Consider the following 25,794-nt stretch of genomic DNA (forward strand, 5'->3'; position numbering starts at 1 on the left):
TGCCAAAGATGAAAAAACTAAACATTTTTACCAACTTCTGCACTCTGAAATTAATCAAACATGCAATCAAGATGAATTGATAATTACTGTGATTGGAAACAAAGCACGATTGGTAGTTGGAAAATATGGCATTGATGACAGAAACAGCGCTGGAGATTGCATGATAGAATTCTGTAAGACCAATGAATTCTTCATTGCAGATATCTTTTTACAACAAATGGTGACTATACATGTGGACCTCGCCTGATGCAATACACAGGAATCAAACTACATTTGTGGAAAGAGACGTAGAAGCTCAGTATCAGAACAAGGCCAGGAGCCGACTGCCGAACAGACCATCAATTGCTTATATGCTAGTTCAAGTTGAAGCTGAAAATTATTGGAGCAAGTCCATGAGAGCCAAAATACGACCTTGAGTATATCCCACCTGAATTTAGAGACCATCTCAGGAACTGATTTGATGCATTTGAACACTAATGACCAAAGACCAGACGAGTTGTGCAAAGACATCATACACGAAGAAAGCAAGAGGTCATTAAAAAGACAGGAAAGAAAGAAAAGACCAAAATGGATGTCAGAAGAGACTCTGAACCTTGGACCTGAATGGAGAGTAGCTAAAGCACACAAAATATGAAGTAAAAGAGCTAAATGGAAGATTTCGAAGCGTGGCTCAAGGGACACAGTATTATAATGAAATCTGCAAAGACCTCAACTTAGAAAACCAAAAGAGAAGAACGTACTCAGCATTTCTTAAGCTGAAAGAACTGAAGAAAAAATTCAAGCCTAGAATTGCAATACTGAGGGATTCTATGGGCAAAAAATTAAATGACACAGGAAGCATCAAAGAAGATGGGAGGAATATAATCACTATACCATAAAGAATTGGTCAACGTTCAACCATTTCAGGAGGTAGCATATGATCAAGAACTGATGGTACTGAAGGAAGAAGTCCAAGCTGCACTGAAGGGAATTGTGAAAAACAAGGCTCCAGGAATTGACAGTATACCAATTGAGATGTTTCAACAACGGGATGCAGCGCTGGAAGTGCTCACTCATCTGTGTCAAAAAATTTGAAAGACAGCTACCTGACCAACCAAATATGAAGAGATCCGTATTTGTGCTCATTCCAAAGAAAGGTGATCCAACAGAATGTGAATATTATTGGACGATATCATTAATATCAGACACAAGTATAATTTTGTTGAAGATCATTATCATTCAAAAGCGGCTGCAGCAGTACATCAATGGGGAACTGCCAGAAATTCAGTCCAGATTCAGAAGAGGCCATGGAACTAGGGATATCATTGCTAATGTCAGATGGATCCTGGCTGAAAGCAGAGAATACCAGAAAGATGTTTACCTGTGTTTTATTGACTATGCAAAGGCATTCGACTGTGTGGATCATAACAAATTATGGATAACATTGGGAAGAATGGGAATTCCAGAACACTTAATTATGCTCATGAGGAACGTGTACACAGACCAAGAGACAGTTGTTCGAACAGAACAAGGGGATACTGTGTGGTTTAAAGTCAGGAAAGGTGTGCATCAGGATTGTATCATTCACTATTCTTATTCAATCTGTATGCTGTATGCCAAGAAGCTGGACTATATGAGGAATGGTATCAGGACCGGAGGAAGGCTCATTAACAAACTTCCAATACGCAGATGACACAAGTTGCTTGCTGAAAGTGAAGAGGACTTGATGCATGTACTCATGAAGATCAAAGACTACAGCCTTCAGTAAGGACTGCACCTCAACACAAAGAAAACAAAAATCCTCACAACTGGACCAATAAGCAACATCATGATAAACAGAAAATACTGAAGTTGTCAAGAATTTCATTTTATTTGGATCCACAATCAACTCCAATAGAAGCAGCAGTCAAGAAATCAATTGCATTGGGCAAATCTGCTGCAAAAGACGTCTTTAATGTGTTACAAAGCAAAGATACCACTTTGAAGATTAAGGTGTGCCTGACCCAAGCCACAGTATCTTCATTCACCTCATAGGCATTTACAACAGCTGTAAAAACTGGCACGGCAGAGGCATTGTCTCACCTCCTCTAACTTCAGAAGGGAGGAAGAGAATCAAAGATCAACAGCATCAACTGCTCAAGGCTGATTCTTAGGAGCCAGAAGTCAAACATACCTCCTCTGGCAAACCTTTTACCAATTCTGATACCAGCCACCCCTCCCATGGCACTCTACTTCTCTGCTGGGTTCAGTAATTCATTCCAATGGCCACACAGAACTCAGACAATATTCACAGTTATGGGATTTATCAGGGGAAGTAATAGGTTACAATTCAGGATCAGGAAACAACTCAGGTACAATTCTTCCATCAGGACAGCCTCTTAGCTGTGCTGCAGACAGGCAGGTCTCTGGCCCTTGCCACATCGGCCCAGCCTCTGCCCTGCTCCAGCAAGTGTTACGAAGCTCTTTTAGCTCTGCTGATAACTGCCCAGAGGCACCCCCACACACAGTCCACCAGTAAGCCTCAGCCTAGAGGTGCTCAGCTTTCTCACTCAGTGGGTCGGATCCACCAATAAGTGCCCAGAGACACTCCACTCCACCAGCAGGCCTCCTGCTCATAGGCCCTAGCTTTCTCGCTCAATGGGTCGGTAAGCCTAGCTCTACCAAGTACCCAGAGGCACTCCACTCTGCCAGCAAGTCTGCTGCCCAAGGCACTCAGTTTTCTCACTCCATGGGCCAGGAGGCCTACAGCGATGTCTCCCACCAGTCTCCTGGTTTTGCCACCATTTCTCTGCCACTGCTTCTCACCGTTTCCTCTGTCTCTGGTGTTACAGCTCTCTCTCTCTCTCAGAGGTTCTTCTCAGCACAGGGACCCCAGGTCCAAAGGATTTGCTCTGCTCCCATCTCTTCTTGGTGGTGGTTAGGTCCTCCCTTTCTGCCTCTGAGGTGGCTCATTTTAAGCTTAGTAGAATGGCAAATCTGATCAATCCCCTTGTTAGGGTTCCATACAGCTTGTTTGCATGGCCCCACCCCCACATGGATGCCATACACTGTATTTGCATATTAGCAAGCTTTCAGTCCCCTTGGTGGCCACCTTCTTTGCATAATCCCACCCAGTCACTTGGGTGGGAGTGTATAAGACCATGGCAAGAAAAGGCCATATAAAAGCGAGCCATTGCACTGCTCCTGCCCTAAGTTTTATCAGTTTTAAAATATTTATTTTAACTCCAAAGAAATAGGTTTAAACATAGGAAATAAAATATATGTTAGTTCATCTACATATTCTTCATCTTGGCCATGAGGTCTTCCAAGCTTTCACCAGAATCTTCTACTGTTACATCAGGTACAGAATCTTCTTGCTATCAACAGATAAGGGAAATACAGTGAAAAAATAACTATATAAAATTCTTAATGCTTAGGAGCATATAATCAGCAAGCTTTAACCATGTTCAACAAATTTCTAAAGAAGTTTATAAAGCAGATTTTTCTTACTAAATATGCCTTCTAATTTTTAGGACAGACAGTCCTTTACTTTCCCTACAAGTCTTGATTTACAAGGTAGAGAGTAATTGCAGTTTTTGTGAGATCTCTACTGAACGGTATCTTTAAATAGTGTTGTGGCTAAAACTATCAATTTACAAAGCCGTCTTCATTTAATCAAAATCTATTATACTTAAGCCATCAATAAGTGAACAAAACTACTTTATGTCTGTTTTCAAATAGTTTAAAATGTGTTGTATATGTCTCCATATTAACACTGAGTACCTCTTTCTGACATCTTAATGCCTACAGTCTAAAATATCTAAAACAGGAAATACTGTATTGGTATTAAAAAACAGGATGAAGATGAAAGAAGAAAACTGATTAATTTCTCTTCTACAATATTTACTTGTGGATAAATCAGATTTTAGAAATACCTTTTTTGGGATCGTATACGCCACTGTAATTCCTTCAGGTAGGTCAGGAACTGGGCCTGAAGAATTTTTCAGTTCCTCTTCTGAAACCTCAGATACCAACTCAATACCTACAGAATTAAATTTGATCTATAATAGTTTTTAAGGAAGCTATAATTATTCAAAATTTGTAAAATATTATTACAATTATATTCCCTGCCATAAAAAATTTGGTTTTAGGATGCCATTTCAATTCCTAAAAGAATCCCTACCCCACTCGTTATCTTCATGTATTATCTCTTCCTCTTCTTGGACAACCTCCTCTTTTGGCAGTGCTGCTACTTTTTTCTGTGGAAATCAAATAGTATCAAAATGTTTTTACTCATTCTCCATTCTCTGAAGCATTCATCAATAATTCAAATAGCTTTTTATCTTACTAAAATCAAGAAAGGGCTTTGAATATATACTTATTTTCACTTTTGAATTTGGTGAATAAATTAAAACTTCAAAAAACCAGAATCCATTTATCTTATATTCCAAATCTAAATCACTGTTTCTATTTTTTAAGTTATCATCCTATGCAACATGATGCTTCATATATTCTGATTGACTGACATATACCTTATATTCTTCCTGCTGCTTCCTGCAATTTCTGTCATCACACTGAGGATTTGGCTTCATGGACATAGTAGGAAAAAAATCCTGCATTGCATTGTATCCAAGGTAAAAACTGACCGTACCAAAATTTAACAGAAACCTAGAAAAACAAAGCAATAAATAAAACCATAAAAAAAAGTACTAGAGAAGACATTCAGGTGGCTAACAGATTCATGAAGAAATGCTCACGATCATTAGCCATTAGAGAAATACAAATCAAAACAACAATGAGATTCCAACAACGCTGGCATTAATCCAAAAAACCCAAAATAATAAATGTTGGAGAGGCTGTGGAGAGACTGGAACACTTAGACACTGCTGGTGGGAATGTAAAATGGTACAACCACTTTGGAAATCGATTTGCCGCTTCCTTAAAAAATTAGAAATAGAACTACCATACAGTTCAGCAATCCCACTCCTTGGAATATATCCTAGAGAAATAAGAGTCTTTACACGAACAGATATACTCACGCCCCATGTTCACTGAAGCACTGTTTACAACAGCAAAAAGCTGGAAGTAACCAAGGTGCCCATCAACGGATGAATGGATAAATAAATTATGGTATATTCACACAATGGAATATTGCACACCATTAAAGAACAATGATGAATCCATAAAGCATTTCATAACATGGAGGAATCTGGAAGGCATTATGCTGAGTGCAACAGTCAGCTGCAAAAGGACAAATATTGTATAAGACCACTATTATAAGAACTCAAGAAATAGTTTAAACAGAAAAGATAATATTCTTTGATGGTTACAGGGGGGAGGGAAGAAGGGAGAGGGAGGGAGAGAGGGATTTTCACTAATGAGGTAAGATTTATTTTAGGTGAAGGGAAAGACAGCATACAATACAGGAGAGGTCTGCACTACTGGACTAAACCAAAAGCAAAGAAGTTCCCTGAATAAACTGAACGCTTTGAAGGCCAGTGTAGCAGGGGCGGGGGTTTGGGGACCATGGTTTCAGGGGATATTTAAGTCAATTGGCATAATAAAATCTATTACGAAAACATTCTGCATCCGACTTTGGAGAGTGGCAACCAGGGTCTTAAACGTTAGCAAGCAACCATCTAAGATGCATCAATTGGTCTCAAGCCACCTAGAGCAAAGGAGAATAAGAACACCAAAGACACAGGGTAATTATGAGCCCAAGAAACAGAAAGGGGCACATAAAGCAGAGACTACATCAGCCTGAGACCAGAAGAACTAGATGGTGCCTGGCTACAACAGATGACTGCCCTGACAGGAACACAGCAGAGAACCCCTGAGGGAACAGGAGAACAGTGGGATGCAGACCCCAAATTCTCGTAAAAAGACCAGACTTAATGGTCTGACTTAGACTTGAATGACCCAGAGGTCATGGTCCCCAGACCTTCTGTTAGTCCAAGACAGGACCATTCCTAAAGCTAACTCTTCAGACAGGGATTGGACTAGACTACAGGATAGACAGTGACACTGGGGAAGAATGAGCTTGGATCAGGTAGACACATGAGACTCTGTTGGCATCTCCTGTCTGAAGGGGAGATGGGAGGGTGCAGAGGGTCGGAAGCTGGCCCAGTGGACTCAACAATTAGGAGTATAGAGCAAGGTGTTTATAAATTTTTGTGTGAGAGTCTGACTTGATTTGTAAACTTTCACTTAAAGCACAATAAAAGTTAAAAAAAAAGTACTAGAAGAAAGTAACTGAATTTTTAAAAGATGATTTTATACTAGGTAATGATGTTTACAGGCCTGGCTTATAGTAGATACTTGAATATTTGTTGAATGAATGAAGGAAAAATATTTCATCAACTGTAGAACATACTATTATTTGATGAACCACTAAGAAAAATAAAATGTCACCAATTAAAATGTAACTTGTCAACAACTTTTTAAGAGGCATCCTGGATTTAGAGAGGTTAAAATGTAGGCAAAGTGTGTCTTAAAAGAATCCCTGAAATATGACAGAAAATCTTTTTTTTTTTTTTTTAATTATATGTAACTTCCAGTACAGTGGTCAATCTTAAATGTGCAGGTCGATGAATTTCAGCACAAGTCTTCATGCAAGTAACCACCACCAGATCAAGATAGAGGACTTCCCCAGTATCCCATGAGGCTACCTGTGCCTCCTCCCAGTCAAATCTGACTCCTTCTAAAAGCTTCTGTATAGAGCAGAAGTCATGTACAAAAGATAAATGACAAGAGGAAAAATATTTGCAAATGCTTAACACTAAGAAAAGGCCAAAAACTGAGAAAGGACATGAGCAGACAATTCACATAAGGATACATGCTGAACCTTCTCACAATAAATGTTGTTAGGTGCTATCGAGTCAGTTCTTACTCATAACGACCCAATGTACGACAGAAGAGAACACTGCACCATCCCCACAAGCCCATTGTAGCAGCCACTGTGTCAATCCATCTTGTTGAGAGTTTTCCTCTTTTTCCCTAATCCTCTTCTTTACCAAGCATGATGTCCTTCTCTAGGGAATGGTCCCTCCTAATAACATGTCCAAAGTACATGGGATGAAGTCGTGCCATCCTTGCTTTCAAGGAGCATCCTGGCTGTACTTCTAAGCCAGATTTGTTCACGCTTCTGGCAGTCCATGGTATATTCAATATTCTACACCAAGACCATACTTCAAAGGCATCAGTTCTTCAGTGTTCCTTATTTATTGTCCAGCTTTCACAGATGTATGAGGCGACTGCAAACACCATGGCTTGGGTCAGGTGGACCTTAGTCCTTAAAGAGGCATTTTTGCTTTTTAACACTTTAAAGTGTCTTTTGCAACAGATTTGCCCAATGCAATACATCATTTGATTTCTTGACTGCCGCTTCCATGGGCGTTCATTGTGGATCCAAGTAAAATGAAATCCTTGACAACTTCAATCTTTTCTCCATTTATCATGCTGTTGCATACTGGTCCAGTTGGATTTTTGTTTTATGTTGAGATGTAATCCATACTGAAAGCTGTAGACTTTGATCTTCATCACTGTTTCAAGTCCTCTTCACATTCAGCAAGCAAAGTTGTGTTATCCGCAAATCACAGGTTGTTAACGAGGCTTTATTTTTGCTTCAGATAGTCCAGCTTCTTGGATTCCTTGCTCAGCATACAGATTGAGTAAGCATAGTGAAATGATACAACCCTGATGCACACCTTTCCTTACTTTAAACCATACAATATCCCCGTGTTCTGTTTGAATGACTGCCTGTTGGTCTATGTACAGGTTCCCCATGAGCACAATTATGTGTTCTGGAATTCCCATTCTTTGCAACATTATCCATAATTTCTGATACACAGAGTCGAATGCCTTTGCATAGTCAATAAAACACAGGCAAACATCTTTCTGGTGGTCTCTGCTTTCAGCCATGATCCATCTGACATCAACATGATATCCCTCCTTCCTTGTCCTCTTTTGAATCCAGCTTGAACGTCAGCAAAATTTTACTTGTGTATTGTATTAATGATATTGTTTGATAATTTCAGCATTCTATTAGATCGCCTTTCTTTGGAATGGGCACAAATATGGATCTCTTCCAGTCGGTTGGCCAGGTAGCTGCCTTATAAATTTCTTGGCACAGACAAGTGAGTACTTCCAGTGCTGCATCCATGTGTTGAAACATCTTAAATGGTATTTCATCAATTCCTGGTGCCTTGTTTTTCCACCAATGCCTTCAGTGCAGCTTGGACTTCTTCCTTCAGTACCATCAGTTCTTAAATCATATGCTACCCCCTGAAATGGCTGAACGTCAACCAATTCTTTTTGGTATGGTGACTGTGTATTCCTTCCATCTTCTTTTGATGCCTTCTGAGTCACTCAACTTTTTGCCCATAGAATCCTTCAATATTGCAACTCTAGGCTTACATTTTTTCTTCAGTTCTTTTAGCTTGAGAAATGCCAAGCATGTTCTTCAATTTTGGTTTTCTAACTCCAATTCTTTGCACATTTCATTATAATACTTTCTGTCTTCTCGAACTGCCCTTTGTGATCTTTTGTTTAACTCTTTTATCATTTTTCTTTCACTTTAGCTACTTAACATTCAAGAGCAAGTTTCAGAGACTCTTCTGACATCCACTTTGGCCTTTTCTTTCTTTCCTGTCTTTTAAACGACCTTTTGCTTTCTTCATATATGATGTCCGTGATGCCATTCCACAACTCATCTGGTCTTCGGTCATTAGTGTTCAACGCATGAAACCTATTCTTGATATGGTCTCTGAATTCACGTGGGATATACTTAAGGTCATACTTTGGCTTGGCTCTTGTGAACTTGTTCTAATTTTCTTCAGTTTCAACTTGAACTTGCATATGAGCAACTGACTGTTCTGCAGTCGGTACCTATCCGTGTTTTGAATGATGACTGTCTTAGGCTGGGTTCTCTAGAGAAGCAAAACCAGTAAAGCATGTAAGAGAGAGATTTATATCAAGGAAACGGCTAACACAGTTGTAGAGATTGGAACATCCCAAGTCCATAGGTCAAGCTGGAGGCATCTTCTAATTAACGTAGCTGCAGGGGCTGGTGATTCCAAAATCAGCAGATCAGAGAGCAGGGCTATTGCTCACAGGCTATGAAGATAGGCAAACCACAAGATTCAGGAGGCAAGCTGCTAGCTCAAGTCCCAAGAACCCCAGGTCAGATGAACAGGGGCGAGCTGCAGAATTCAGAGCAAGCAAAAGCCCCCAAGCCTTGCAAGAATGTCTGCTTATATATTCAATGCAGTTCACATGCCCAAGGAAACTCCATTTCAACTGACTGGCTACTCACAGCAGATTCCATCACAGAGGTGATCATATCATCTTACAGCTGCAAAACCACTGAGAATCATAGCCTAGCCAAGCTGACACACAATCTTAACCATCACAATGATACTGTCCTTTTCCATTGTCTCATTCCATAGATATAGTCAATTTGATTCCTGTGTATTCATCTGGAGAGGTCCATGTGCATAGTCATCATTAATGTTGGTGAAAAAGGTATTTGCAATGAAGAATCCGTTGGGCTTGCAAAATTCTATCTTGCGATCTCCGATGTCATTTCTATCGCTAAGGCCATATTTTCTGACTGTTGTACCTTTGTTTCCAGCTTTCACATTCCAATCATCAGTCATTATCAATGCATCTTAACTGCATGTTTGATCAGTATCAGACTGCAGAAGTTGGTAAAAATCTTCAGGTTCTTCATCTTTGGCATTACTGGTTGGTACGTAAGTGTGAATAATAGTTGTATTAATTGGTCCTCGTAGGTGTACAGATATTACCCTATCACTGACCACACTGTACTTCAGGATAGATCTTGAAACGTTCTTTTTGACAATGAATGCAATGCCATTCTTCTTCAATTTGTGATTCCCAGCATAGTGGACCATACGATTGCCCGATTCAAAATGGCCAATACCAGTCTACCTCAGCTCACTAATACCTAGGATATTGATCTTTATGTGTTCTGTTTCATTTTTGATGACTTCCAGTTTTCCCAGATTCCTACTTTGTACATTCCACGGTCCTATTATTAATGGATGTTTGCAGCTGTTTCTTTGCATTTTTTGAGTCATGCCACATCAGCAGATGAAGGTCTCAAAAGCTTGACTCTATCCACATCATTAAGGTCGACTCTACTTTGAGGAGACAGCTCTTCCCCAGTTGTATTTTGAGTGCCTTCCAACCTGAGGTGCTCACTTTCCAGCACTATGTTAGACAGTGTTCTGCTGCTATTCGTAAGGTTTTCAACGGCAATTTTTCAGAAGTAGACTGCCAGTCCTTCTTCCTAGTCAGTCTTAGTCTGGAAGCTCTGCTGAAACCTGCCCATCATGGGTGACCCTGCTGGTATTTGAAATACCAGTGGCATAACTTCCAGCGTCACAGCGACATGCAAGTCACCACGGTACGACAAACTGACAGACGCATGGGGTACAATAAATGAGATACTGATTTTCCACCTATGAGACTGACAAAGATGGAAGAGTCTGATAATACCCAATGTTATCAAAAGTGTGTTAGAAACAGGTACTTCTACACTGTGGTAGAAATGTACAACCTTTTGCAGGAGAAATCTTGCAATATCTATCAAGATAAATATTGCCTAAACTCAGAAATTCCACTTCTAAAAATTTGTACTGTATAAAAATCTAGTGTATAAAAACATATGCAGTATGTTGTCTGCAGCATTGTTGATAACAGCAAAAAACTAGCCTAAGACACCATCAATGGAGGGCTGGCTAAATATGACACATCCTCAATAGAATACTTTGTAGCCATTATTTTTCTTTTTTTGTACCATATTATAGAACGTTTGTTTAGTTAGGGCCTACTGAAGTTTGTACAGACTATTTGCTCACATATTAAACAGCCCTAGACTATTGCCTTTAGAGTTCTTATATGTGCTTTTTAGAATTTCCGTGCTGGTAGGTAACACTTTTCACTGATAACAAGGTGCCTCCTTGTAACATGTTCCTGTTTGTTCTTATAATATTGGAGGACTAGGAAAGAGATAACTGAGCTTATTCCAAGTTTTAAAGTGAGAACAAAATGGCCCCTGTTAGGGAACACCTGAAGGAGCTTTGCCTTTAATAGTCATTTTCAGTTGGCTCATAAACTCTTTTGACATTAATTATAGCTGCAAATAAACTTTCCTTCTTTTTAGTTATAGTTTAGATAGGTGTTAGCGCTGGATATGTTTCTGTATAGCACAGGTGTCCTGGGTTGAATTGCATCCCTCCTCCCCCCACCCAAAAAATGTGTCAACTTGGTTAGGCCATGATTCCCAGTATTGTGTGGTTGTCCTCCATTTTGTGATTGTAATTTTATGTTACTTAGGGTGGGATTGGAACACCACCCTTACTCAGGTCACCTCCCTGATCCAGTGTAAAGGGAGTTCCCCAAAGGAAAGGGAAGCAGGCGGAGATTTGGGAACCTTGAACCACCAAGAAAGAAGCACTGGGAGCAGAGCACGTCCTTTAGACTTGGGGTTTCTGCACAGAGAAGCTCTTAGTCTAGGGGAGATTGACAAGAAAGACCTTCCTCCAGAGCTGACAAAAAGAGAAAGCCTTACCCTGGAGCTGATGGCCTGAATTTGGACTTCTAGCCTACTATACTGTGAGGAAATAAACTTCTCTTTGTTAAAGCCATCCATGTGTGGTATTTCTGTTACAGCAGCACCAGATGACTAAGACAACAGCTATTGCCATGGTTAGTGTTTAATCATCTTCAGATTATTTTTCTGACTCATGGTAACCCTATGTGTGCAGAGAGAACTGCTCCACAGTGTTTTCAAGGCTGTGGCCTTCTGGAAGCAGACTGCCAGGCCTGTCTTCCAGGGTGCCTCGCCATGAGTCGGAATCAACTTGACAGCAACTAACAATAACAACAAGATTATTTTTAGTAAGAGTTCAGTCAGGATAGTGGAAAGCAAGTGCTTTTATGTCTAATCTCCACCCTTGGTCAAACCTGCAGAGATTTAAATCATTTGGTTAATGTTTCATAAATAAATACACTAGTACTATTTCACTGTTTTGACTCATAGCAGCTCTGTAGGACAGAGTAGAACCACTCCATAAGGTTTCCAAGGCTGTAAATTTTTATAAAAGCAGACTGCCACATCTTTCTCCTGGAAGCAACTGGTGAGTTTAAGCTGCCAGCCTTTCAGTCAACAGCTGAGTGCTTAAGCGGTGCACCACCAGGGCTCCTTATAGGGTCACTATGAGTCAGAATCAACTTGACGGCAAAGGGTTCACTGTACCATTTAACAAGAGCTATTCCAAACGCAGACAATAACTGATAAGGTTGTGTGTGTAATAATTATGTGTATCATATATTACATATGTATAATTTATATATATGATTCACACATGTATACACACATACAGTACATATATACAAACATACTCATAGGATATATATACTGTACACACATTATATATATATAAATTACATATACATAAAGTATGTAAAACTAAATACTTGGCTGCTAATTTTAATTTCTGAAATTATTTATGAAACACATTTACTTATATCAAAAACAAAAAACTATTCAGAAAAATCAGCCCTCACTTACTTTAACACGTTTTGTACCAAGATTCCAGCAACTACTCCCATAGTGGTAGGAAGACTAGCTGCACAAACACCTTCTCGTTTCAGAGTCTTCTCATCAATATTTGCAGCAACTACAAGTGGTGGAGCACACTGCATGAAAAAGGAATAAAAATACATTTTAAAAGAAGGGGGAAAAATAGTATGAGATATTCCAAATAATATTTTATCACATTCAAAGTGTTTTTTCTTTGAATTATAATGTGTTTTCAATGCTTCTAATAACTCTAGTTAGAGCAGCCTTGGTGATGCAGTGGTTAAGTGCTCTGCACTAACTGAAAGGGTGGCAGTTCAAAGCCACCAGCTGCTCCCAGGAGAAAGATGTACAGTCTGCTGCCGTAAAGACTGCAGCCTTGAAAACTCCATGGCTCAGTTCTACCGTGTCCTGTGGGGTCGATGTATGTCAGAGTCGGCTCGATGGCAACAGATTAAGAACTCTAGTACCTAAGAATGAAAAACAGCCCAAAATGAACAATGCGTACCGCAAAACACGCAGACTCTCCAGGAATTATGAGCTGTATGTGCCCTGAAACTGCATTTTCACTGACTCCGGATTCCATCCATGTTTGTCCAAGTTCATTACAAGCCTTGGTTGAAACAGGTGAAAACATAAGAAAGAACATAAAAGAACAAGACGTAATTTACCACAATTCTTTTGATGAAAAACTATGGTTTAGTGAAATGGAATGCCACATTTTTTAAAAAATTAATTTTCTGAATAAAAGAGGAAAGTTATAAATAATGTAATTCTTTGGCAACTGAATAGACAGCATTCAAGTAAGCAGTCAATAAATATCTAGTTAATTAAATCATAGTGTCACTGAAACTTTTGTTACGTTCATGTAAAAATTCATTCTTCTAAAATAATTTCTGCAACAAAAAACCAAAATGTCATTGGAAAAGTTAAAAACACAGTAATTCCCAAGAACAAAAATTCAGTTTTACTTTTGAGAAACCAAGTTTTTAAGTATAGTTCAAAGTGGCAAAAGTTAAAACCAGTGCTAACCAAGAATAAGATAGTTTTACAAAATATTGATTTACTTTATTTAAAAAATCGTGTATCAGAAGTATTTTGCTATTTTATAATTTCCTCTAAGGGAGACTCTGAGTGGCACAAACAGTTAACACTCAGCTGCTAACCTATAGGTTGGCAATTCAAGTCCACCCACAGGCACCTTGGATGAAAGGCCTGGTGATCTACTTCCAAAAAATCAGCCACTGAAAACCCTGAGGAGCACAGCTCTGTCTGAGCACATGGGGTCCCCACGAGTCCGAACAGCATCAACAGCGACTGGCTTGGTTTTATCAGCATAAGAGATTTTTTTTATATGCCATACCAGCTAGGCTAATTTCACAAGTAGGCTAAGGGAACATTAAAAAATAAATAAAACACATTATAAAAAGGCTTAAATTCAGGACTGTTTTTAGGATGGGGAATATATATCAAGAGAATGTATGGGAAAATAGAAAAATCCATAGGAATACTCACTGTATTTATTGTCATTCGAGCTTCAAAATTGTCCACACAGCTAAGAACTAGGTCAACAGGTTTTCCCTCTTGTAACCCACCATTACTAGGCAAAGAAAATAAATTTTATTTAAAAAAAAAAAAAAGACACAATGCATTCTATTTAGACTTCATTTATTCAGTGACATGTTTATTATTTCATTAGATGTTTAAAAATAATTATAACACAGTATATATCAAATATCAGTAAAGCTCTAGTATATCTCTAGTACTGAGTAACGAATATGAATACCACATAAATGTTACTGTAGTACTTCTTGTATAAGGAGTACAAGTGTGAAAGGAGTTAAAAATGTGTTCACAGAAGTTACTATTTCCCTATCACCTTTCACAAACTTTTGATCATGCTTCACCACAAAAGTAAAGGTAATGAAAACTCATTGATTCCTCAAAAACACAGAATTACCATATGACCCAGCAATTCCATTCCTAGGTATATACCCAGAAGAACCGAAAGCAGGAACACAGATACTTGTACACCAATGTTCACTGAAGCACTGTTGACAATAGCCAAAAAGTGGAAACAAATGTCCATCAACAGATGAATGGATGAGCAAAATGTGGTATACACATACAATGGGATATTACTCAGCCGTAAGAGAAACGAAGTCCTGACACATGCTACAACATAGATGAACCCTGAAAGCGTGCTCAGTGAAATAAGTTAGTCACAAAAAGGTAAATATTATATGATCCCACTTCTATAAAATATCTACAATGGGCAAATATATAGACCCCAAAGTTTATTAATGGGTACTGGGAGTAGAATGGGGTGGCTAATGAGAAATTACTACTCGAAAGGCACTGAGTTTCTGTTAAAGGTGATGGAAAAATCACAACACTGAAAGTGGTGATGGTACATATGATGAACATAATTAATCTTACTGAAATGTACACGCAAAAAATGCTGAAGCCACAAAAATAATTTTTTTTTTACAGCTAGTTGAAGGCAATTCATTATTTCTGTCACTCTGCAAAAAACTGGTTTCATACATAAATATAATCTAGAACACAGAACCTTCAATTGAGAATCCCTTATTATATCATTATAATTTACAGGGAGTTTTGTTTTTTATTTTTTTGGTGTTTTTTAGACAATATATACTTGTTACTGAACTCCTAATATACAGAAATGACAAAAAATTTACTATTTTTAAAAGCAGAAAGAAATACATATATCAATCTAGCAAATGCTAAAAGAATGAACAAATCTGTCTTGGAAGAAGTACAGCCAGAATGCTCCTTAGAAGCAAAGATGGTGAGACTTCGTCTCACATACTTTGGACATGTTATCAGGAAGGATCAGTCCCTGGGGAAGGACATTATGCCTGGTAAAGTAGAGGCGTTGGTGAAAAAGATGAAGACCCTCAGGAAAAAGGACTGACAGACACAGTGGCTGCAACAATGAGCTCAAGCATAGCAATGGCTGTGAGGATGGCGTAGGACCAGACAGTGTTTCGTTCTATTGTACGTAGGGTCGCTGGGAGCTGGAACCAACTCCACGGCACTTAACACCACCACCACCAACTCACTGAATTGATCATCGGTAGATCTAATAATAATAATTGTTTAACTGAGCTGGACATTGTAAAAAATTCATAAATTAATATTTTACCTTATTCTATCCATGAAATGTTGAAAGTTTTCCACTGTGGTAATATTATAGTTGTGTACTTCAAAAAGAACATCAGGATTAATGTTCCTAAGAGGGAAAAGGGGAATGATTATAAAAACTTCCAGGAAGAATGCAACAGTAAGAGAAAGCAGGAAGAAAAAAAAAAAAAGTTGAAAGAGCCAAAGAACAATTAATAGGTTAACGAGGGGAATTCAAGCTTAAAATGAAAATCCAAAGTTGTCTTCTTCTACTTTTGTCCCACTTCAAGGGCTACATTCAAAAGCAGGTAGTGTGTAGACATAAGGATTACCAAAACGTTCCCAGCCCAATCTGGGTCCATCTACATGCTGAGAAGTAAGCCTTCACCATGTTTGGTAGCTACAGCTCAGCCTGACAGAAGAGCTTCTTTTTTCTTCATTCAATTCAGTGCAAGTATGTCTGGAGATATAAAAAACTTCTAGTACAGGGCTTGGCCCATGTGCCAAATCTGATCTGCCACCTGTTTTTGCATGGCCTGCAAGCTAAGAATGGTGTTTATGTTTTTAAATGGTGGGGAAAAAAAAATTCAAACCAAGAATAGTATTTTATGACATGTGAAAATTAGATGAAATTCAAATTTCAGACTCCATAAATAAAGTGTTATTGGAACACAGCCACATTCATTCATTTATGTATTATCTACAGCTGCTTTCACACTACAATGGCATGGTTGAATAAGTGACACAGACACCACACAGCCCGTAAATTCTGAAATATTTTTCCTCTAGCCATATACAGGTAAAGTTTGCTAACCCACATCGAAGAGGTAAGAGAACTCTTTGTACAATCGAAACCTAAATTTCTATAGAGAAAAGTTCAGGTCTATTTACATACTAGGTTAACTTATGTCCAAATACACAAAGGAAAGCTTCACTTAGTATGGTCTGTAATTGCTGTTCTACTTACCTCAAAGTGTGCTCTGCTGCTTGGACTTTACTTAATCCTGCTTGATGAGGTTGGAAGAAAAGTCTATTCATATTGGCAAGTTCCACCTTGTCATAGTCAAAGAGTAGCAACTAAAATGAAAACGGTGGTATTCCGATGAAAAACATACCAAAAAATAAACTAAAAATAACAGAGAGTAAACTAGCAAACATAAAAATGGAAGGGTTTAAGTTTGATAACTATAATATTAGCTAACTCTACAACAATAGGTAATGTGTATGAACTCAGTTAATGCTCATAACATGAGGAAAATACACAGATACCGGTGTAAATCCCCATTTTAGAAATGAGGCAACTAAGGCACTTGCCCAAAGGCCACTCAGCTAATATGTCGTTGAGATGGGATTCAAATTCAGGTATTCTCAGTCCCAGTGTCTGCACCCTAATCACAACTCTATGCTGCTCGAAATGATTCATTCAGAAATTAATGTTCATTCAGTTCTATTCTCATTTTTAACAATTGTACCAAAATCCTGTTTCATTCCTAGTTTTAAATATTATGCTAAAAGCCAAGACCCCAATACAAAAATGAAATCTTTAAGTAAGATAAGACAAATGCTATAACTTAAAACTATAACCTGACTCCTTTTGCAAGTATGACACCATAAAAAGTCACTGCCATGGCTAAAAAAGTCTAAATAAATTAACCAAGCAGCTGTCATTTCCTGCTATGTACTTAGGACTGTTTCGAACAGCATTTCCCTCCCTCCCTCTCTCACACACTCACACAAACAATGCCTGCAATGATCAAAAACTTCCATTTCTTATCAGTAAGAAAAGATTGGACCCAACGATCTCCAGTGGCATTTCCTGATCTAAAATTCTGTGAGTCTGCAATACAGTTCCTCAACACTCTAAATTTAATAATAAAAAATAGAATTGTTGTCTTAATACAGAAATTATAAAGAAAAAAATTAATCCAGCCATAACAACATCTAGAAAATACTTAATATCTAACATTTGCTACAAAAGATATCACTTACGCCCCCTGTGGTAATTTTCTAACCCTGCTGGGATGGGGTCTGGCAGTCTATGCCAAGCCTTCCCAGTGATCTTGTGCATCCTCAAATCTGAGCAGCAGAGATCTCCATGATTTCTAATACCCCTAGTCAATCAACCAGCCTCCTTAAGTCAGTTATAACTTACTGCTGGCTGGCCTTTGTAAACTTCATGAAAGATATTAAAATTTTAATAAACATTTTTAGTATTATTTTGGTATTTTTTCTTTTCTATATTGATAAAGAAGTATCAATTTGAAACCATTTTCTTTTAAGAATATGGGGAATTCGGTAGACCAACATTAAAAAACATTGATAAACTGTGGGAGAATGTTTGCTTTATCTGGATGACAGACTAAGAGGTATATATAATTGTGGAATGATTATTTATTCAACCACTATGTATCATGGACTCTGGCTTTATAAATCTAAAATTGGTAGACTGACTGCTGTTATGGGAAGTTTACGTCTTCCCACTCACAATCCCAATCAATTTTAGAAAAAAATGAAGGTATGGGTTTAAAAAATATCTGGAGCATTCTCCAGTTCAAATCAAAGAGTAAGAAAGATACATGCTTTCTAGTCTGTCTGGTCTAGGCTAGTCTAAAGCATGTGTTTAATAAAATATTTGTTGGATGTTTCAATGTTTCATTCACAGACTCTGATTAATTTAAAAGCCTTCTTTCTTAAGTTTATCTAAAACACTTAAGTCCAGATTGTTCTATATTATGCCCCCCCCTCAAAAGTTCCTGAACACAATTCGGTAGTTTTTGTTTAATTAGCAATAATATCAGCTTCTATTTGGGTAGGGATTATCTCTACCCATCAAGTAGAAAGAAGAATATGAATAAAAACACAAATAAATCATTCGTAATGAGGGAAAAAAAATTAATTTGTACCTGATTTACTTCAGGAGTGAGTGGTTCCCTATATGACAGGCAAAGAGAAATGTTTTTACCTTACCAATGCCACATCTTGTCAGCATTTCAGCAGTCACACTACCAACTCCGCCAACACCTACTATTGCTATCGCAAAGGTACGGATTCTCTGTGAAACGCAAAATTATATGTGTGTTGGTTAATAACTCCTCATCAAATACGTCACCAGAAATTATTTTCAATTACAGTAATCATCTTTAAAAATTTTGAAAGGTTTATCATACCTCATAGTCATTTACAATTCCCATTCGTTTCAATGCCATCAGGCGACTTAAAACAAAGAAAAAAAAAGTGTTAAAACTTAGAATCTTTTAGTTCATAGTGATATAGATAGGCATACAAAAATCACAGAAAGTAAACACCAACACTCAATCATTAATATTTTAAAGAGAATCACCTGTCTTTTACCAGATGTACTTCACACGTTCTTAAATGAGTTCTGTCTTAACCAACCAAAAAAACCAAACCCGTTGCTGTCAATTCCGACTCATAGCAACCCTATAGGACAGAGTAGAACTGCCCCATAGGGTTTCCAAGGAGCATCTGGTAGATTTGAACTGCTGACCTTTTGGTTAGCAGCTGCAGTTCTTAACCACTACTCCACCAGAGTTGTGTCTTAGCTGCACGTTAAAATCACCTGGGAAGCTTTTGGAACACTGATGCCTAAGCAACAAGATTTTTTTTAAAAAGCTCCTTAGATATTCTAATGTGAAACCAAGTTTGAGAACTAAGTGTTAAGTGTCTACATGAGACATGTCACAGTGAAGTTTCAACATTTTCCCATGCTTTCTTGGTGTTCCTGTCTATTCCATGTCCAACACTCTGGTCTCCATCATCAGGGTAATCTGGAATCCCATCCGCTCGTCACCTCTGCCCCTAATGAATATTACCCACTAACTCTTAATAAGGACCTTTTACGTGCCAACCACTGTACGAGGTGCTTTACCTAGTTCTGCTAATCTGTTTTGTTACCTTTTCAAATTATATGTACACGCATAGTTTAAACCACCCTACATACAATTCCCATTCATTTACACTTTAAAGAGTCAAACAGTTTCACCTCAACTGTTAGAAAATACAGCAGTCCTCAAGCCCCCCGGCTCATTTTCCTTTCTTCTCTCACTTTCAACTCTATTACCAACTTATCTCTAAATAAAATGCTAACATTGTTATTTCTTGACTTTCGGTTTTAGAAATACTCTGAAGATTTCACTCTTACCATCCTTTCCCTATTGCACAGAAACAAAACAAATTATCCAGAGAATAGAGCAGAAAACTAAAGTGATAGGAGATAGAATAAGAAGAGGACCAGTCCAGGTGGTCCAACTTCGTAATAAGAGGAGTTCCAGAGAGTCCAGGAAAAACATTTCCTACCATTGTTATATGACCATTTAGTTAGATGTTAATACTATTCATAACTGAGTCATGCACTATGTTAGAACTTAGCCTTTCCTGTACAACTCTTACCTCTTAAGTTAATAATTGTTTCCCCTTATGCTTAATTTTCTATGTATTTTTCACAAATTCAACCCCAAATCTCTATCAGTTGCCTAGAATTCCTCTAGATAAATTCATATGCAAGAAGTGTTCTATCAGTTTCATCTTCTTAAAAATATAACTTCCAGAGTCCTCTGACATGCCCCATGTCTAGATGCACTACACTCATAGCACCCATCCTGAGATCTCCATTCATCTTTATATAATGAATTCTCATTTCTTTATCCTGTGTTGATCCCCTGCTCTCTGCACCCTACAGTTCAGTGGTTTTAAAGTATAGTCCATGGACCCAGCACCTGGAAATATACTAGAAATGCAATTTTTTGGGCCCCATCCTAAACCAAAAACCATTGTCGTTGAGTTGATTCTGACTTATAAAAATAGCAACCCTATAAAACAGAGTAGAACTGCCCCACAGGGTTTCCAAGGAACAGCTGGTGGGTTCAAACTGCCGAACTTTTGGTTAGCAGCCAAGTTCTTAATCACTGCACCACCAGGGCCCCCATAGGCCCCACTCTATGTCTACTAAATCAAACATGACCCTTTGAACATGGGGCCCAACAATCTGAGTTTTAACAAGCTCCCCAGAATGATGCACAATAAAGCTTTAGAATCTCTGATATAGATTACTTCTTAATTTATTCCCTTGTGTTGATTGGAAAAACATCCTCCAGTAGCTTCATAACAAAGGGTATGAGGAAGGTAAATTTAGAGAACTTGCATACTTGAAAATGTTATTTCCCTCCCCCAACACACACACACACACATTTTATTGATAGTTTACCTTTATATTTAAGTCTAGGTTAGAAAAAAACTTCCTTCAAAATTTCTAATATATGGGAGGCGGGGCCAACATGGTGCTATAGACAGAAGCAACATGCTGTCCCTCTGCAGCAAAGACCCAAAACACTAAAACAGATACAAATGTCAATGCTGGAACCCAAAGCGTCAAACAAAGGAATAAAAAAACTCGATCAAGCACCAAATGGGATAAGAAACTGACAGAAAACTGAGAATGAGGAGAACGAGGGAGTGGAGGTCCCCTACCAGCTAAAGCAGCACGGATTTGCCATCTTGGACTACAGCCACCAAAGAATGCAGACAGGGAATATGGGAAGGCAGCTTCACAGGGTTCCCAACAGAAGACAGACACCCACTCTGCACATCACATCCTCTCCTTTCCCTCCTGCCTACCTGTACACACGCCAAGTGCTGTGCCCCTGAGTGGTACTGGCACAGATTCCTGGACCCTACCCCATACTGCCCCTAGCCCCGCCCCAGCAGCCCCAGTTCATGCTGCTAACAACCCATCCCCACCCTCCCCCTGCCCTGGACTTGCCCTCCTGCATCATAGCTGAGCGACTCAGCCCTGCCTACCTGGGCAAGGTGGTGAGAAGTATCATGCCCACAGATGAACAAGCAAGAAAACGTGCCCAGCCCACCTGCCCAGACATAACCAAATAAAACAGCAGGATGAAACAAACAAACCTACAATCAATACACAAAGAAAATAATTCCTGAATGTTCCCAAGACAGCGGACAATATCAAAACACATAAAAGAAAAAAAAAAAAGGAAAGGATGGCTCCAGAAAGCAACCAAAATAAAATACCAGATGACCTTCCAGTAGAAGAAAAGTCACTGGAACTACCTGATAGGGAATTCAAAACTTTAATATTCAGGGTTCTCCAAAAGATTAGGAAAGAGATGAAGGAAAATACAGACAAAAATAAGGAAAAAATAGACAAAATCATGGAAAATACAGTATCAGGGAAAACACAGACAAAGCAATGGAAGAATTCAGGAAAATAATACAGGAACAAAATGTCAAAATAAACTAGAAATCACACAAAAATAGCTATTAGAAATCCAAAAGATAGTAAGATTTCAGAAATGGGCAGTGCAACAGGTTTTAGGAGCAAATTTGAAACAATGGAAGACAGGATGAGCAAAATTGAAAACAAATTCTTGGATACCACTTTAAGGAAAAATCAGAGTAAAGAATGAAGAAACCCTGAGAACGATGTGGGATACAATCAATAAAGTAAAAATTTGCATGTCATCAAAGTTCCAGAACAGGGAGAGAAAACAGAGAGAGGCTCATTAAAGACTGGCTGAGAAAAAACTTTCCTAATGTCATGAAAGATGAAAAACTGACCATCCAAGAAGCTCAATGAAAGATGAAAAACCGACCATCCAAGAAGCTCAATGAACCCCATATAAGATAGACCCCAAAAGAAAATTACCAACTCATATCAGAATCACACTTGCTAAATCCAAAGACAAAGAAAAAAACCCTGAGAGCTGCTCGAGAAAAACAGTCACATACAAAGGGAAAACATTAAGACTAAACTTTGATTACTCAGCAAAAACCGTGCTGGCCAGGAAGGCAATGGGATGGCACATATAAAACCTTGAAAGAAAAAAATTGCCAACCGAAATTTCTAAGATATTGCTCCAGACAAGAACAAAGCACGGGTTTAACAAGAACAAATCCATTCTGATTCTGATACTTTACTACGTGGCCTGGTAACTTGTAAGATCTTCTGAGTCCTTATTAGTCCGAAATGTTGCAACATGCCTTGGTGTCAATCTATTCTCATCCATTGTGCTGAGTACACAGTGGACCCTTTCAACCTGGAAACTCATGTTTTTTAGTTCTAAGAAATTTTCTAGAAGAATTTGATGATTTTCTTGTTTGCTTTTCCTAGACTCTGGACTCCTATTATTAGGATGTTGGACCACTACCTTGACTAGTTCTCTGTGTTTCTTATTTTCTCTCTCCTATTTCCTATCATTTTCGTTTTCTGCTCTGTTTTTGGATAATTTATTTCAACTTTATTTTCCAACCCTTTATTGAGATTTTCATTTATCATTTTTCATTTGCAAGAATTCTATACTATACCATAATCCTGAAGCGCAGGGCCTCGACCCCCAACTGTTAATACACTTTATTTTTTCAATAGATGTTGATTCCTTTAAAAAAATTCCTTTACTATCACTTTAGTATGGTTGAGTAGAAAGTGACAGTAAATGCCTGTGATCAACCTGACATCTTTACCTTCCTCTATTCTTCATGTATAACCCTGAGAAGACGTATTGCAACTCTCTTTTACAGATGAGGAAAAAGATTCAATTAACTTGCTCAAGATCAAACAGCTAACTGGTAAGCAATATTCAGAGCTGGGTTTCTGAGCCAGATTTTAAACCATGTTTTCTAATTCCAACGTCTCTGCTTGCCTCTCCATTTTCTGCACATGCTTTAAATTATATTCCGTAACGCATAATTTCACACTTACTTATGTTGTTTGATCATTATTCCACATTCATTAACAGTATCTCCCAAACTAAACAAAAGATCTTTGAGAGTTCAGGGCTTTATATATTTCTTTATATCACTTGATACAATTAAAATGGTGCTGAGCTCCTAAAAACCCCTCTCCTATGTTTTTCCATAGCCCTGTACCTTCCCTATCAAAATTCTTACCACCTGTATTACAACTGCACGTTTACTTTTCTCACACTTATCTGGTAAACTCCGGAGGGAAAAGATCAAGTCCTCTTTGCATCCCCAGTGTCTGTACATAAAAATGCTCAGTAAACGGTAGAAAATATCATAAGAGGGCTAGAGATGAAAAGGTGCTCAATAAGCATTTGCTGAATGAACGAACAATTAAAAAACTTATGGCTAATCTTTTCTAAATTTCCCATATACCAGTAAACAGTTTTGCTTGGCAAGTGCCATCTCCTATTTAGCAATTTTAATAAAGTTTCATGGTACAAATGAGACAGAAAATACTAAATGTTTAAATTTGAGTTCTGAAAGTTTCGTTTGTGACTATTACAATGTCAAGGAAATCATATCACATTCAAGCAATATCTGAAATATGACTAAAGATGACTCTAAAGAACAGCCCATATTCCTTTGTTTTTCATTCTTAGAGGGAAAGTTTCAAAGCCTTCATGTGTGAAATTTAAAAATGTTACAAGGTGTTAAATGGAATAGTTTCTACTCAATTCTGATTAGAGATGTCACCTTATGCTTATTCACTCTCTAAAACATTTGAATCATTAACTCTTCATATTTGACAACAGTTAAAATACAGTGCACCCTAAGAGTTCACTGAAGCTTTATATGTCACAAACAACTAAAACTTTTTTTTTAATCAAAAGTCTCATGCTCTTCAAAGGGAAAGAGCAAAAGCACCTTTTCTATTTCACCTACTTTAAAACTATCCCGTTTTAAGCCACATTGTACACGTACTGGCTTGTTTATTTTTCCTGGGGATGTACGTACTCTGGAGTAAAAAGCCTAATTCTGGTCTAGGCCTTATAACTTACTTCTAGGTCTATGACCTGAGGCAAATCATCGCAGTTCTCTAAGCCTCAACTTTTCTCACCTAAAAAATGGAGGTAAGATAATAGCGATATTATAGGGTTGTAGTGAGGCGGGTAAGAGAATGCATGCAAAATGCTTAGCACATAAGAAAAGGTGTAGTGAGCAATAAAATTTTATATAAGGCTCACCATGCACTGACCACTTTACATATACTGACTTTCTGAATCCTCATAACTCTGGGACAGATACTACTATTATTTCCACTGTACAGATGAGAAACTGAAACAGAGAGGTTAAGAACTTGCCCAAAGTTAAACAGCTGCTAACAGAGCTGGGATCTGAATCCAGTCAGTCTGACGCTAGAGTCCTTATCCTTAACCACTACACTACACACCACCTTCTGAATTAAAAAGCCTTTTTAGGAAAGAAAAGGAGCTAGGAGCTTGAGCGGAAGGACTGGCAAAGTCGAATAGTCTGAGATGTTAGGGTGCCCTCTAACAGATTAGAGTCAGTTCGGTTCTCCCTTCCACCCCTTTAAGAAAAATTGAGAATCCTTTGTGAAACTTTTTAAAATTTATGCTTCGCGTGTTTTACTTTAGACGTCATCTGCAGAAAGTTCTTACTGCAACCAGTCTTACGTGGAGAGAGGCCAACTAACAGAGGAAGGGGTGAAAAAAAACTGGATACGTGTCCACAGCAGTACCATATGGCTGACTCGCTTGCGGTATGTTAAAAGAGAAGGAACAACTTATGACCAGTACGAAGAGGTGGTTTTGCCCCTTTGACAATGGGACCCCAAGACGAGGAAAAGGACGACGAGGCCCAATAAACCGGACGCGGGCGGGCGCGCCTCGTCCGTCCCCACGGGGGCACCGTCACCTCGTCTCCCTCTCTGCCTCCAGCCCCCGACACAGGTCACCTGTAGGGGTTGGAGTCCACCACCTCCGAGCTCATCTTCTCGATGCGCGCCCGGCCGCCGCCCCCGTCGCCGCCCCCCAGGGCCCGCCGACTTCTCTCCTGGGCTAGTTCCAGCTCCAGCGCCTGTACGCGCTGCTGCAGCCGCTCCACAGACTCGGCCATGGCTGGGGCTCCGGCCGCCAACCCTCCCAGCCCCGGCCTCCGCCGCCGCCGCCGCCCCACGCTGCTCGGCCGGCCGGGCCCACGATGGGTAACAGGAGGAGGCACCTAGTCGCCGCCTTAAAGCAAAGCCCTGGGAGGTACCACCGGCGCCTCACAGACAGACACGTCTCCCCGGCTCCAGCCGGACTTCCGCGGAACTGCTTCCGGTGCGCCGGCGTCATTGT

General features: G+C 38.9%; 1 protein-coding gene and 1 long non-coding RNA gene across 3 annotated transcripts; one reads left to right on the forward strand and one right to left on the reverse strand.

Annotated features, from left to right (window-relative positions):
- Window positions 1–1,874: 1,874 nt before the first annotated feature.
- Window positions 1,875–25,742, reverse strand: UBA5 (ubiquitin like modifier activating enzyme 5). 2 transcript variants are annotated; one of them, XM_049870878.1, is made up of 12 exons: window positions 25,410–25,742; window positions 18,880–18,925; window positions 18,675–18,764; window positions 16,680–16,789; window positions 15,735–15,821; window positions 14,081–14,165; window positions 13,074–13,178; window positions 12,557–12,684; window positions 4,491–4,626; window positions 4,142–4,217; window positions 3,894–4,000; window positions 1,875–3,335 (listed from the first exon to the last, which is right to left on the reverse strand). In XM_049870878.1, the coding sequence occupies exons 1-12, from the start codon at window positions 25,568–25,570 to the stop codon at window positions 3,252–3,254; spliced, it is 1,215 nt and encodes a 404-aa protein (XP_049726835.1). In that variant the 5' UTR covers window positions 25,571–25,742; the 3' UTR covers window positions 1,875–3,251. The 2 variants fall into 2 exon arrangements, with proteins under 2 accessions (XP_049726835.1, XP_049726836.1); XM_049870879.1 differs by lacking the exons at window positions 18,880–18,925; window positions 25,410–25,742 and having other exon boundaries at window positions 1,887–3,335; window positions 18,680–18,761.
- Window positions 14,161–25,438, forward strand: LOC126068400 (uncharacterized). Its single transcript, XR_007515674.1, has 3 exons — window positions 14,161–14,797; window positions 23,270–23,317; window positions 25,090–25,438. It is a non-coding gene; the product is annotated as an uncharacterized LOC126068400 (long non-coding RNA).
- Window positions 25,743–25,794: the final 52 nt, after the last annotated feature.

The sequence above is a fragment of the Elephas maximus genome, chromosome 27 (assembly GCF_024166365.1).
Source record: "Elephas maximus indicus isolate mEleMax1 chromosome 27, mEleMax1 primary haplotype, whole genome shotgun sequence".
Lineage (NCBI taxonomy): Eukaryota > Metazoa > Chordata > Mammalia > Proboscidea > Elephantidae > Elephas > Elephas maximus.

Excerpts from the sequence above, each read along its gene's own strand:
- UBA5 (XM_049870878.1), bottom strand. The coding sequence starts at position 25,570 with ATGGCCGAGTCTGTGGAGCGGCTGCAGCAGCGCGTACAGGCGCTGGAG. Across the intron at positions 12,685-13,073 it reads GAGAGTCTGCGTGTTTTGCG|TGTGCTCCACCACTTGTAGT; the intron begins GTACGCATTGTT and ends TTTTTCATGCAG. Across the intron at positions 4,627-12,556 it reads TTGGTACAAAACGTGTTAAA|GTTTCTGTTAAATTTTGGTA; the intron begins GTAAGTGAGGGC and ends TTGTTTTTCTAG.